Source organism: Eschrichtius robustus, chromosome 3, assembly GCF_028021215.1.
Source record: "Eschrichtius robustus isolate mEscRob2 chromosome 3, mEscRob2.pri, whole genome shotgun sequence".
NCBI lineage: Eukaryota > Metazoa > Chordata > Mammalia > Artiodactyla > Eschrichtiidae > Eschrichtius > Eschrichtius robustus.
Genome location: NC_090826.1, coordinates 24772916 through 24785963, shown reverse-complemented (window position 1 = coordinate 24785963; position 13048 = coordinate 24772916). Strand labels below are relative to the sequence as shown.

At 39.6% G+C, this 13048-nt stretch overlaps 1 protein-coding gene across 12 annotated transcripts in view; it reads left to right on the top strand.

The window, feature by feature from the left end:
* Nucleotides 1–13048, top strand: part of PUM1 (pumilio RNA binding family member 1) — a 128204-nt gene that overhangs the window by 50885 nt on the left and 64271 nt on the right. For 6 of the 12 annotated variants that reach the window (XM_068539340.1, XM_068539345.1, XM_068539344.1 and 3 more), the window contains 2 exons: nucleotides 3707–3815; nucleotides 4782–4960. The exons of 5 other annotated variants lie outside the window; for them this stretch is intronic. In XM_068539340.1, the coding sequence (XP_068395441.1) occupies nucleotides 3707–3815; nucleotides 4782–4960 (288 nt within the window). The remainder of the gene's footprint in view (nucleotides 1–3706; nucleotides 3816–4781; nucleotides 4961–13048) is intronic. One more of the 12 variants, XM_068539341.1, reaches the window with a different exon arrangement.

Below are 13048 nucleotides of genomic sequence, written 5' to 3'. Positions count from 1 at the left end.
GCTTAAGACAACACGTTGTTTAAGCCTCACAGTTTCTGTAGGTCAGGAGCCCAGTCATGACTTTGCAAGATTCTTTATTTCAGGGTCCCTCACAAGCTGCAGTCAGGATTTCATCTGGGTTTGCAGTCATCTCAAAGTCCAGCTGGGGAAGGGGCTGCTTCCAAGCTTACTCACGTGGTTGATATCAGGATTAAGTTTCTCGCGGGTTGCTAGACTGAGGGCCTCAGTTCCTAAGTAATTGATGTCCAGTGACCTCTCTTGGTTCCTTGCCATATGGGCCTCTCTTGGGCAGCTCACAGTATAGCAGCTAGCTTCGTTAAAGTGAGAAGGCGAGAGGGCGAGAGAGGAGTAGAAGAAAGATGGAAGTCAGTATTTTAAAGACAATCTTGAAAGCGGCACCCCCTCACTTTTGCCCTCTCTTACTCCTTAGGAGAAAGTCAGTAGGTTCAGCCCACAGACAGGATAAGAGGGGGAATTACACAAGGGACTGAGTACCAAGAGGTACAGATATTAGGAGCTGTTTCAGGTGCTGCTTGCCACACAGCTGAAGAGTGGAGAAGGGTATGTTTTGGAGGAAAGAGAAATGCTGTGGAAGGTCCAGAGACTCTGAGGCGCTTTGCTAAGTTTAAGAGGATAAGATAAGAGGGGGATAAGAGGGAGAATTACACAAGGGACTGTGTACCAAGAGGTACAGACATTAGGAGTTGTTTCAGATGCCGCTTGCCACGCAGCTGAAGAGTGGAGAAGGGTATGTTTTGGAGGAAAGAGAAATGCTGTGGAAGGTCCAGAGACTCTGAGGAGCTTTGCTAAGTTTGCTTCTGTCCTTGCCCAGGTACCTTGATACAGTAGTTTACTTTTCTTCATTTGCAGAGCACTCTTGCAAACCATAGGTTCTGCCTTTTTTCCTCCCAGAATTGGCTTGCTACCACCTTCTTCTACCACTTCCTTTTTCTTTATCTCTTACAGACTTGCCTTTTCAGTCCTTGCTGTTTTCATTAATAATAGTTAATTGATCTTCTTGGTTACTTTGCCAAAGCATATTGGGTTTTAGTACTTTGGGGGCTGCTCCTAGCATCTATTTAGGATTTATATTTATACATACTGTTAATAGTGGAAGACACCATTTCCTCTTGGTATCTGACTAGGGTCTTGAATTTTTCAGTGTGTACTGTATGCATTGTACTGTGTCATTTTATATAAGGGACTTGAGCGTCTGAGGATTTTGGTATCCAAGGAGGCTCCTGGAACCAACCCCCCATGGATACCGAGGGATGACTATTCCTTTGAGATTTGTTGCATCTATTACTACTTTGAAGTACAGTCTCCACTTTTTAGTACCTTTCTACATGTTTGTTGCATTATTGTTTCCTTTTGAGAGAATTTGGCCTGGAAACAGCCTTGCTTATATATGGACCTGCTTTTTCTGGCTTTGCAAGTTGTGACAACCTGGCAAGCTACGAGGAAAGACGACAAGATCTTAGAAGTCATTTTTGAAGCCTTGAGTTCAAGGGGTGCTGCTTTCACTAAGCAATTTGACAAATTATGGACAGACTATATTTGCACATGGAGGCTGGTGGCTGAGAGAAGCTTGAGTTTTGAATAAAGATTTCCAAATTTGTGTCGAGGGGGATGAGCACCATAATGAATATATTTGATCATCTTTGCTCTCTTTCCAGTATATGGAGACTATAGTTAACCAACAAGTGAGGTGTCCCTTGTGCTGACATTCTTTCTTCTGGTACACAGAGGAGAAGTTGATGCAGACTCCTGTTTGCTTACACTCCCTACAAAATACAGGAGAAAAATCAGAATGTTAGTTGGAAAGGGTACAACCAATAGGGAAAGAAATTCTATTTGTAATCTTATAGGAGGGCATTTTTGAGATTAAGAGGAGAAAAATAAGTTCAAAGGCAAGAATTCTAGAGTTGTGCGTTAGTACACATTAATTTTCAGGGTCCCATCTGTGGTTTACAGCTGTTTTGCCTTGGTGTAATGCCACTGAATACATTTATTGAGAACCTCCTGCGTGGTGGGCATTGTGTTAGGCCCACATCAGCAACATCTCTAATCATCACAGCAACCTGAGAAATATTTCCTTCATCAGTGCAAAGAGAACGAGGCCCAGGGCAGTCCTGTAGTTTGTCCTATGACACATCAAAGTTGTCTAGTCCAGGGCTTCCTGACTCCACTGCCTAGCTATGGTCTGGGCTCTCCCTCCCACCCCTTCTCCCTCCTCCTCAAGTTAACAGACCAGCTGTGTCCTTGCTTCTCTCAGAGAATGAACCCTAGAGGCATATTAGGAATTGACGGCTTGTAACTGCTCATCTTCAAGTAAACCAATGCGTCTGTGCAATTAAGTGTCAGACCGAAATGTGTCTTTTGTTCATGACCTTGTTGGACTAGAAAATAACAAGTTAGGGGAAAAAAGTACAAGGGAAACTGCTTTGCTCCAGGTAGTAACCCATGTCTACCAGATAGTTTTATAGAGCTAGAATAAATTGATGTCGAGAAACCCAGAATTTCGGTTGGAAAGCTGAGATTCATTTTAGTGAGGGCAAAGTTGATATATTTCTTCATTATCATTGAGTTATGGGTTGTAAATAGAAAAGGTAAACCTTTATTGTCAAGGAGGAGAGCAAATGTTTTGTACTTTCTGGTTTTTTATTCTGTTCCTCTGGGAAATTCAACTCTTCAGGTGCGTTCTTTTATGCTCAAAAGCAGTGTACTATCTCAAACTTCTGAGTTTCTTGTCTGACTAGTAGCAGCTGAAGTGAAAACATAATTAAAAGAAATAAGAGGGACATTTTAGTGAGTAAAGCTGATAACCAGAACCAAGAATGATGGGATTCTAGTGGAAATTTACTTTGTAACAGGTCACTAATGCTTTGATCTTGTGCAAAACTGTACTGTGTTTTGCTTGAAAGGGTAGTTTGCATTTCTTTGGTTGAAGCTAATTTAAAACTAGTGATGCCTGCATTTTTATGAGGTGTGGAATGTTTTATGAAGTCTCTATAATGGCATTACTAAGTATTCTTAAGATTAACTGAGGTGAGGAGATTTTTATTTCCCTTCCAGTAATGGGGGAATAGCTGTTCTGTCTTTCCAAAATCTTGGAACAGGTTAATGTTGTGGTTGGGAAGTTTTTTTTTGTTTTTGTTTTTGGTTTGTTTTAGTTTTTTCTTTGTGGTGTTGAAAGTGTTTTAGTTAAACAGAATCTCTGTGTATGAAGGAGGTGAGTTTTGCCTCTGGTGTCCCATAGCTGGGGCCTGAGTTCACGGCACAGCTTGAGTAACTTTGTAGGGCCCCTTAGTATACATGTAGGCAGAAGTAACCTTTTAATAGTTGTAGGTACTTTCTTTTTCAGTAAGAATCTTCTTAGCAGTTAGCTGATAGGTCTAGTATGAATCCCCCCCGCCCTGGCCTTTTAAAAATCTTGGCATAGATTAAGTGAATAATTCTAGATATTTAAGCTGAGCCTCTATTGTGATGGGTTGATCTGTAGCCCCCCCTTGCATTAGGCCTCTGTGTGACTTTTACCAAACATATAGTAGTGCTCTGACCACAATCTGCGGAGTCAGAACACTGCGATTAAAGACCTTCAGGGCACGTGAGCATCTTCAGTACCCTTGTCTAAAAGAAAGTGTTGACTGCTGTACTTTCATCCTTTATGAATTCTTTAAAAGCATCTATTATTTTTAATTTGCAGCAGCTCTTGCCAGGTAAAAAGTTTTGGGAAACAGATGAATCCAGCAAAGATGGACCAAAAGGAATATTCCTGGGTGATCAATGGCGAGACAGTGCCTGGGGAACATCAGGTAATCTAGATCTAGCATCTGTACTGTGATTTATGCCTGTCTTAGAGCTCCTTTCCTCAGCAATTGGCAAGTTGTGAATTTTACATCAGTGACAAGCATGTCAAGCAATGTCCTGTCCTGTGGTATAATTGCCATGAAGGAGCTTATATGATGTAATTTATTAAAACATAATTAACACAAAATCAGGTCTTCAATATTTTACTGAAGTGCTAGCCACAGGGGAATGGTCTTATTTGAAATGACCATAATTTCAGCTACAACTTCTTGTTCTGTACTGCTGTCAGCATACTTGGAATTAGAAGATCCATGCCTGCCATTTGAAGTTCATGTTTCTTTCTCCTCCCGTTGCCCCTGTGTACTGTGTATGGGGTGATCTATCTATAAATGTGGTTTGGGCCAAATAAGTCACTGGGCATGGACGCTCTTCTGACTGACTACCCCTGAAGAAAGGGATGGGGAGAACTTGTAGAGGCAGACATACCGACAGCAGAAAGAAATGACAGTTGATAGGGAGGAAGGAGACAGAAAATTCAAAAGCTGATGTGCTGTGTTACAGCAATATAAGAATGGAACCTCAGATGACAGTGGTCATCAGAAAAGATCAAATTATGTTGTTTTAAAAAAGGCAGTAAGATCACATTTTGTTTCAGTAACATTGCCAATAAAATATATTAAAAAGAAATTCTGCTACTGGAAAGGGGTAAACATTAATTTATCCACTTAGCTAGATAAACCAGTTATGTGAACTGCTGTATTGCTCTGCTATCCTGGATATATGAGGGGTGTGTTCCGTTTCCTTAGCTTATGTAGAGTATTATACTTAGGGAAAACACAATAGGAGGTTTTGGCTCAACTGACCATGGCAGGTTTCCTGATTCCCAGTCATTGGTTTATCCATGAGACATCACTCATAATTTGTTTGAGCCTCTGGCTGCACTGTATCATGCTTGTGTATCTTTTTTGTAGATCATTCAGTTTCCCAGCCAATCATGGTGCAGAGAAGACCTGGTCAGAGTTTCCATGTGAACAGTGAGGTCAATTCTGTACTGTCCCCACGGTCGGAGAGTGGGGGACTAGGCGTTAGCATGGTGGAGTATGTGTTGAGCTCATCCCCGGGCGATTCCTGTCTAAGAAAAGGAGGATTTGTAAGTTGGCTTGAGGAACTTGTTCCTATCTCTCTCTCTCTCTCTCTTTCCCCTTTCCCCTAAAGCAAAACATGCCTGTTTAGTTTCCTTAGATATTCACAGCACTAAGTGCAGGGTTTTAAAAAACGCTTTTATTGCAATTAGATTTCAGCAAACACAGCAGGAGATGTAAACTAAACTTTTTAAAAATAGAGAAATGATGTTTTTTTGGGACTCATTGATAGTAATGTGAGGTAAGGACTGAAATCTAGATCGCAGTTCATTGGCCTACCAGAAAACACCATTTTTAGTTTAAAACAAACAAACAAAAATAAAAAGAAAAGGAATTAACACAAAGCTGAAGGCAGATGTCAATAGGGAATAGATCTGAGAGAGTGATTTGCCAATACCCTAGGATCCTTAAAATGGATCAGATATGTGGGGTCATTCTTGTTTTTGCTAGCTAGGCTTTAATTAAGGAATGATCTTTGGCCCTCTTTGAATAGCTTTGCTTCTCATACCCAGGCTGTCAGGAAATTAGAAGTTCTGTTAATTCTGTATTTCAGTTTTTTTCAGATTCATCACCATTGACCTCTCTGATGCTAAATTGTAGCTAGAGCAGCTTCTCTGTCTACAGCCTCTTCCCTTTTTAAGTCTTAAGCAGTCTTCCTCAAGCATCTTTGATAGCCTTTCTCAAAACTAGTTCTTTCTTATACCATTGACTTTCTAGATCTAGAAGTCTTAAGATGTATTTCTGTTTGAGTCTTCTTCATTTTGTATTCTGTGACTGGTTTTATATTCCAAGTCACAGCTAGGAAGGCCATGAAAGGCACCCTGAATCTTTCATCCTTCCTTTTCTCCCGACTCAACTTGTTTTGTACCTTTTCAAAGCACTTTCTCCCTGAAGTCTTTTTGGGCTAATACTACTGGTTGGCAATCATTTTAAGAGACCTTCTTTCCCCCAAATCATAATAATAACTTTGCCTTTACAACTATCTTACATTCTTTTATCTTGATAGCATTTGTTGTCAGTGTTTTTATTGTTAGACATCTGTTGCTAGGTATCAGAGGCTTGGTCCTATTTTCCCAGTTCCACTTGAAACTTCTGTAGAGTTACAGTAGTACATTTTTGGTGCAGCTTTCTCAAGTGTCAAGTTCAATTCTTTAATACGTTAGTGGACATGAAATGAACGATTGTTGACTTGCTTGGCGGGAAGATAACAGGTGGCATCCAGGGTAACCAGAATTCCCATGGAGTTAGCTTTATTCTAGGCACGTCAAAGATGATGAATGTTTCAGCTGACGCTGACGCTTGACACGTGGCCGGAGCTTTTGATTCCACCAAAAAAATGGGGGGTGGGGGTGCGAAATGAACTTATTTAAGAGGCTGGTTTGGATTTCTCCCAGCTCCACATCTAGAAATTTGGTTTGAGGAATTTAGCCAGAACAGGATCGTTCATTTGTATAATTACCTTCAGGAAGATCAAGGGACTAAACTGGGGCTTTTGTCTGCGTCTTGCATGGTAGCTGTTCCAAAGCTGACCTGATTACTTCTGGGTCTTTTGACCCTGCAGAGGCATAGGTCAGGTTTAGTGGCTTGTAGATCAGATTGGAAAAGACTTCTTGTATTTGAACCTTCCCAGGAGGCTACTTGGGAAGAACAAGATCTACCCTCTGGGTGTGAGGAATGGGATCAGGCAAAATGATCATTTGCCTGTTGTCTCATGGGAAGAATGGTGTTACTTCTTCTCTCCTTTCAGCTTATCCCAAGCTCACCTCTTTTTCTTACCTCACACTTCCCTCATCTCAAGAGTGCAGATTCCTCAGAGGAAGTGCTGCCTTCCAACTTCTGCCTATAACTTTTAGTTATTTACTAAAGGAGAAAAGTTAGTGTCGTGCATAGGTAAGTCATTACTGTGGTGAACTGGAACCTGTATGTCTCTTGCCATGAATTCTCTATAATGTGTGACCAGCTTCTAAGTCTTGGGCATTAGCCACCAGGCATGTGCCTGGGTTACTGTGAAGTTTGTAGGAAGAAGAAAAATAATTAGAATTAGGAGAAAGGTAAAACACTGGGGCTGACTTATTATTTTTTTTCCTGTTTTTATCTTTTTAAACAGTTATTTCATTAATCTGTAACGAGGCTGTATCTTTTGTATTCAGTATCTTATTTGATTTTGTAAAGGTGGCGTCTATCCTTAATTGTCTTGAGAGATTGGTGATTTTTAGTATTGTCACCAGAGGAAGTTGGAAGAACTCAGGATAGAGGAACTCAGAATAGAGGTCAGAAAATTGAACTCCTAAAAAGCATCTGCTTTACTGAGCTGCTGAGGTTTGCATAACGATAAATGAAAATTCTCCAAATCTGTGTTCCAACTTTTCAGAAGGAGGGTTGTGGGTAATGGAATATTATCCTATTATCCCATATTTTGACTTGAGTTGCACCTAAATGGTGATACAGGAAGACTGAGTAGTGACGTCAGTCCATCACATTGGCACGTCTAATCTTTTGGTGGATGGAGAACTGAGGATCAGTGAACTGCTTTATGAGCTTTTTGGTTGTATCCTGCTGATCTTATGGGAAGAGGTGGGCCTTTTTTTTTTTTTTTTTTTTTAAATAAATCTAGTTTGTCATTCAGAGTGCTGAGTTCAGAGGCCAAGGAAGGCAGAGTATCTGCTTCTTGTAGTTAATTGTTCTAAAGAGTAGGAATTCATGGTTTATGGATCAGAGCACTCAGATGTTTTTCTTTTTGGGGTGGCTGTACCAACATTACCTCCAGCAAGCCATGGAGAAGCCGCACTTTAATCGCCTGAGAGCTAAAAACATCACCGCTGATGGCATAATGAATGTAGACCTCAAATCAAGTACTAAGGGGCTATTCTCAGATACTGACAACAGATAAGCCAGACTCTGATTAACTTTTCAGTTAAAGGGGTTTAGAACTAAAGTAATTACTCATTTGCAGTGGTTTTCCATTTTCAGTAAGGTGGTTTTACAGTTAAAGCTTGAATGAAGGTATTTAACTCTTTGTCTAGCTTTCCTGAGCCTTTCTGAAGTTCATTTTGAGTGTACAAATGGACTCAGCTTAGTTGTTTTGGCTTCTGAGATAAGAGTACTTGCAGGCTGATGAAAAGAATCCAACAGCAGTGTTTTGTTCTCAGCACCCACTGTAAATTTTTGATAGTATTCCGAGTATGGATCAGAAACTTCAGGGTAGCAGTTTTCAGAATAATGGGAAAACTCAGAATACCAGTTAAGTCAGAGTCAAGTCTTTTAATTTATTTCCTTTTTATATCCTTTATTTTATTGATTCGTGGAAAAAGACAGGTCCCCTTACCCATCCCCCCAAACACCCCAAAACAAAACAAAGCATGGTTCTGGGTGGTTACACAGTCATATGTAACTACTGTGTTTTGAGGACACTGGGTGAAATTACCCATCCAAGGACCCTGCTCTTGGTCTTTTGAAATACCAGCTGATCATCACATAGATTGAAGCCTAGCCAGTCAGAAAAGTGGATCGTCATTTCTACCTTTCTGGTTTATGGTTCCTAGGTAAATGAGAAGACCATTGTAAACTTCAGTTAAGGTGAAGGCCACCCTAAATTTGCAGAAGAAAGACTTTTAGAAAAAATATCTTGGGAAGACCTTTCTGCTTATTTGTAGAGACTGGCTGCTTTCTGACCTGGAGGATGCTTGCACACTCATGGCAATTCACTTAGGTCACAAAATTGATGACTTGCTTTTCTAGTCTCCACTGCATTTGTTTCAGGCAGCCAATGCCACTTTAATTGATTTTTGTTTAAAAACTTTGTGGAGTATAATGCAGGGGTTTGAGTCTCAACTGGACCTTAATTTCCTCATTTGCACAAAGTCTAATTCATATGGCTATGTAATATGTATGAAAATGCTTTGTAAGCCTTATAAAATCTTGCTCCACAAAGTCCTTGGACCAGTAAAATTATCAGCACCTGGGAGCTTATTAGAAAGGCAGACTCTCAGATTCTACTCCAGACTTTATTGAATCAAAGTCTGCAGCTTGACAAGACCCACAGGTGATTTGTATAAAATTAAAGTTAGATAAATACTGCTTTATAATTTTCTTGGAAGATAACAGATCAAATTCAGAAACTTTTATCTCAGGTTGGAGCCCCTTCAGATTTGAGCTTCCTTTGAACAAGAAATCTATGTGCTCTGCTTTGCGATGTCAAGCTTTTAGACACTGACTAAATAAAAAGTTAAAAAAGCACAACTTTCAGAAAACCTTTTTTGGTTTTCGTCTCTTTTTCCTCCTGGATATGGTGGTACCACAGCAGGGGGGAACACTCTTCTTACCTTTTTGCATACCAGGAATTGGGTGATCATATACACAGCGCCTGGTATATTCCATATTCCACTGTTTCTAAAGTGCACACCTCCCCACTTTTGTTCATTTTGAAATTGGGATGCGCTTTTCAAATGATATAGTTTAACTGCCAGTGTTTCCTTTTTAGCAACACATAAAATGATGGTATGTCTTATAAATTGATGGTGTCTCAGATTTGATGAAATGTAATAATTGGTGGTGGCTTGATTCTGTACAGATATTTCAGAAAAGTCAATGGGACAGAGGGTTTAATAATTAAGGCCATAGTCATTCCAGGGGGGGAAACATAAGCTATCCAGCAAATTTGAAGCTTTAGGGGGAGTGGAGGTGAGGGTGGGTGTGTCTGAGAAAGGTAGTGGGAAAAATGTGAAAATTAGACAAAATATTTAAAATAATCTTTTAAAAGGAATTGCACATTCATGAATTGCCTTATTTAATACCTGAAACAACAACCCTTTGAGGTTGATGTTGTCCCTATGAATTTATAGATGAGGAAAATGAGGGTTAGAAGGGAAGTGGTGGGACCTGAATTCAAACTTTGTTCTAATTTCAGTTCTTAGCTATATTGCTTTTTACTAAGGTATATGCTACTTTGGTTTGTTTATTCGTTTCTCACAATATGATTATATTTAGTATGTTAATTTAAAAGTAACTCACATGACTAGTAATTTCAAACTTTTACTCATTTTTTTTAATATTTGAAATTTTTTATTACTACTGGAGCTACTGAGCTGCTGAACTTCAAAGAAAATTGACATTTTGGTTTTTTGGGGGAATTTTGTGAAAAACCGAGAAGTGTACACAGGAGAAACCAGTATTTTAGTTAATGTTATGGCTTTAGGACTCGAGTGTCAAGCAAATACACAAAAATATTGTTTTAGAAAAAAAGGGAAGAAAATTACTAATCTCATTGAATGTGACTTCTGCCATATGGAGCTTTGTGGTGAGATCTCTGCAATAGCAGGAAAAATTAAGTTCTCATTTCTCTGACTTCATTCAGAATTAATAGATATTCCCTGAAATATCCCCCCTGTTATGTGAGGCTTTTGAGGAAGCTGAGCCACGGCTGGAAGGACTGTGATCCCCACTGCGCATGGTTCTTCTTTCTGTCTGCTCTCCTCTCAGTTCTTTGATATCTAGCAACAGAACGTGTTGTTCCATCTCTGTGTAGATCTGGGATCTGATCTCTCAACCCTCCTTGGCCCTACTCTAGAGATTTTGATTGGGCTTGGCTTCTTTGCATTTTGAGCACTCTGAGGCCTGAATTTGGGTTACAGTTTTGAATTGTAATTTACCTAAAGGGAGCCTACAACAAAAGGATGCTATTAATCCTTCTTTGTTTTTTATTTCATTTAGTCAATAGACTTTTTTAATATTAATATGTGCTAGGTAATATGTGACGAAAAAGCAAAACATACCCCTTGCCTTTAGGATACTTAATTTGGACTTAATTTTAGTGGTTCTCAATTGTGAGTGCTTATTGGAAGAGAAACTTTTAAAAACGTTTGTGGGAGCTTCTACAGACCAATTAAATCAGAATCCCTGGGAGAAAGCCCAGACACTTGCAAAGTTTTAAAAAGATTGTGATGTTCAACACCAACAATAGAGCCACTCTGCATTGTGAAAATGACAGTGTCTCTGGGAGGGCCAGATTGGCTATACTCTTTTCTTTGAGTTAAACCACTTAATTGGGAGCATTGAAGATTTTTAATCTTAATACCACAGATAATGTTATATAAGAAATACTATCCCAGTGCATAGTTTTTACTAGTATCACATTTGTATAAAATGGTTATACTTTATAATAAACTTTTGCATATGCATCATTTCATTGATGTTTACAACTACTCTGGTTTAAACAAAATGAACGCTGTTTTATAGAAAAGGAAACTAAGACTCAGGTTTAATGACCTGTCCAAAGTCCCGTAAGTGTTAGCACTTGAGATAGAGTGTAGGTTCTGTGCAATCTGGGTTAGTATTTTCTAAAGGAATACTTTATCTTACACATTAAAAAAACTTTAAAATCCCATAAAACATACCAGCCCATTTATACCCTTATTCTTCTCTCTCTCTAGGTTCCCCAGATTTCTAAGAGACCATTTTTATGATCCTGAACCCTGTATTCTGTATTCTCTTTTAATAACAGACTTTTGACAGAATAGCTTCCTACTTGTGCTCTTGGTGTCATTCAGAAATCAGACTTCATGTCAACTATTTTAATTTAGGGCTTTTGTTGATTTACAGAACTTGTTAAAACTTTTGTTGATTTACTGAACTTGTTAAAACTTGTTAAAACCATGTACAGAAACGTGTACAAGTCGTAAACGTTTATCTTCATGAATTTCTACCAAATGGAAACACCCACTGTAACCCATCCAGATGAAGTATGGAAGCCTTCCTTGGGTCCCTCACCGTCAGATAGGAGGAACCTGCTGTTCTGCTGAGGCATCACTAGCCTAGTCAGAGTAGAAAACCAGGTAGCTATATTTTATATAAATGGACTGTATAACATTGGCAAAACCCAGCCCATCCCGGGGGTATCTTTGAAAATCTGCCCTTGGTAGTAAAATTGAGAATGTAAGTATCAGTGACCAAGTGTTCAGGCCAGAGCCGTTGGCTGTTACAGAAGGGGAGCAGATTCTCAGCAAGCCCTTGTGAAGGGTCACTGGGGAAAGAGCATGAAGAACATTGATTTGGTGAGTGAGTCTCTTCTGTACCCAGATTTCTTGCTCGTTGGTGAAACTTCCTACTGCTGTTGTATCAGATTTCCTTCCCATTTTTGCCTGTAGACCTTTTGAACTCCTTGTGAGAAATTGGAGCTGAACTGCTCCTCCTGAGCCAGTGACTTGATTTGTAGATTTGTGGGAGATTACTTAAGTGTGTTGGTGGGATGGGATGATCCTTCTAATACTTTTTTTTATTATTGACATTAGTGGTGTCTAATTCAGGTACAGTTGTTTATCACCACCTCCTGGACTCTTACCTGATGATAAAGATAATGGGAGGATCCTTCTTATTTTATCGGTTCAGTTTTGCAGGATTTTTTTTGTCATTTCAGTTTTCTTTTTCTAAAGAATAAATGTGCTGGACTTCTGGTGCCTTTGTGGACTCCTCTCCCTATATTCTTTTTTTAAAAATAATTAATTAATTAATTAAAATTTTGGCTGTGTTGGGTCTTCGTTTCTGTGCGAGGGCTTTCTCCAGTTGCGGCAAGCGGGGGCCTCTCACTATCGTGGCCTCTCTTGTTGCGGAGCACAGGCTCCAGACGCGCAGGCTCAGCAGCTGTGGCTCACGGACCCAGTTGCTCCGCGGCATGTGGGATCCTCCCAGACCAGGGCTCGAACCCGTGTCCCCTGCATTGGCAGGCAGACTCTCAACCACTGCGCCACCAGGGAAGCCCCCATTTCAGTTTTCTTTGTCATATTTTTTGAGCTTCTGCCCAGCACTGTATTCGGTGCTGGGGATATAAAAATGAGTACATAACTTCTGTCAGTTTTACCTTTGTAGGAGGAGGGAGCTTTTATCTCTGGACATTTTGAAAGCTCTTTCTTTCTTTAGAATCCTGTCATATTCCCATATCTGGTTTGGGATCTCAATGTCATGCTTAATTGGCTGTCATTTACTCCTTTTGAACCAATAACAGTGTTATACTTTGAAGATGTAGAAGTTATATCTCATTTGCTGCCAAAGCTATAGTTTACCATCTTGCTGCTACATAAAACTAAGTTATATATCCTTTCTAA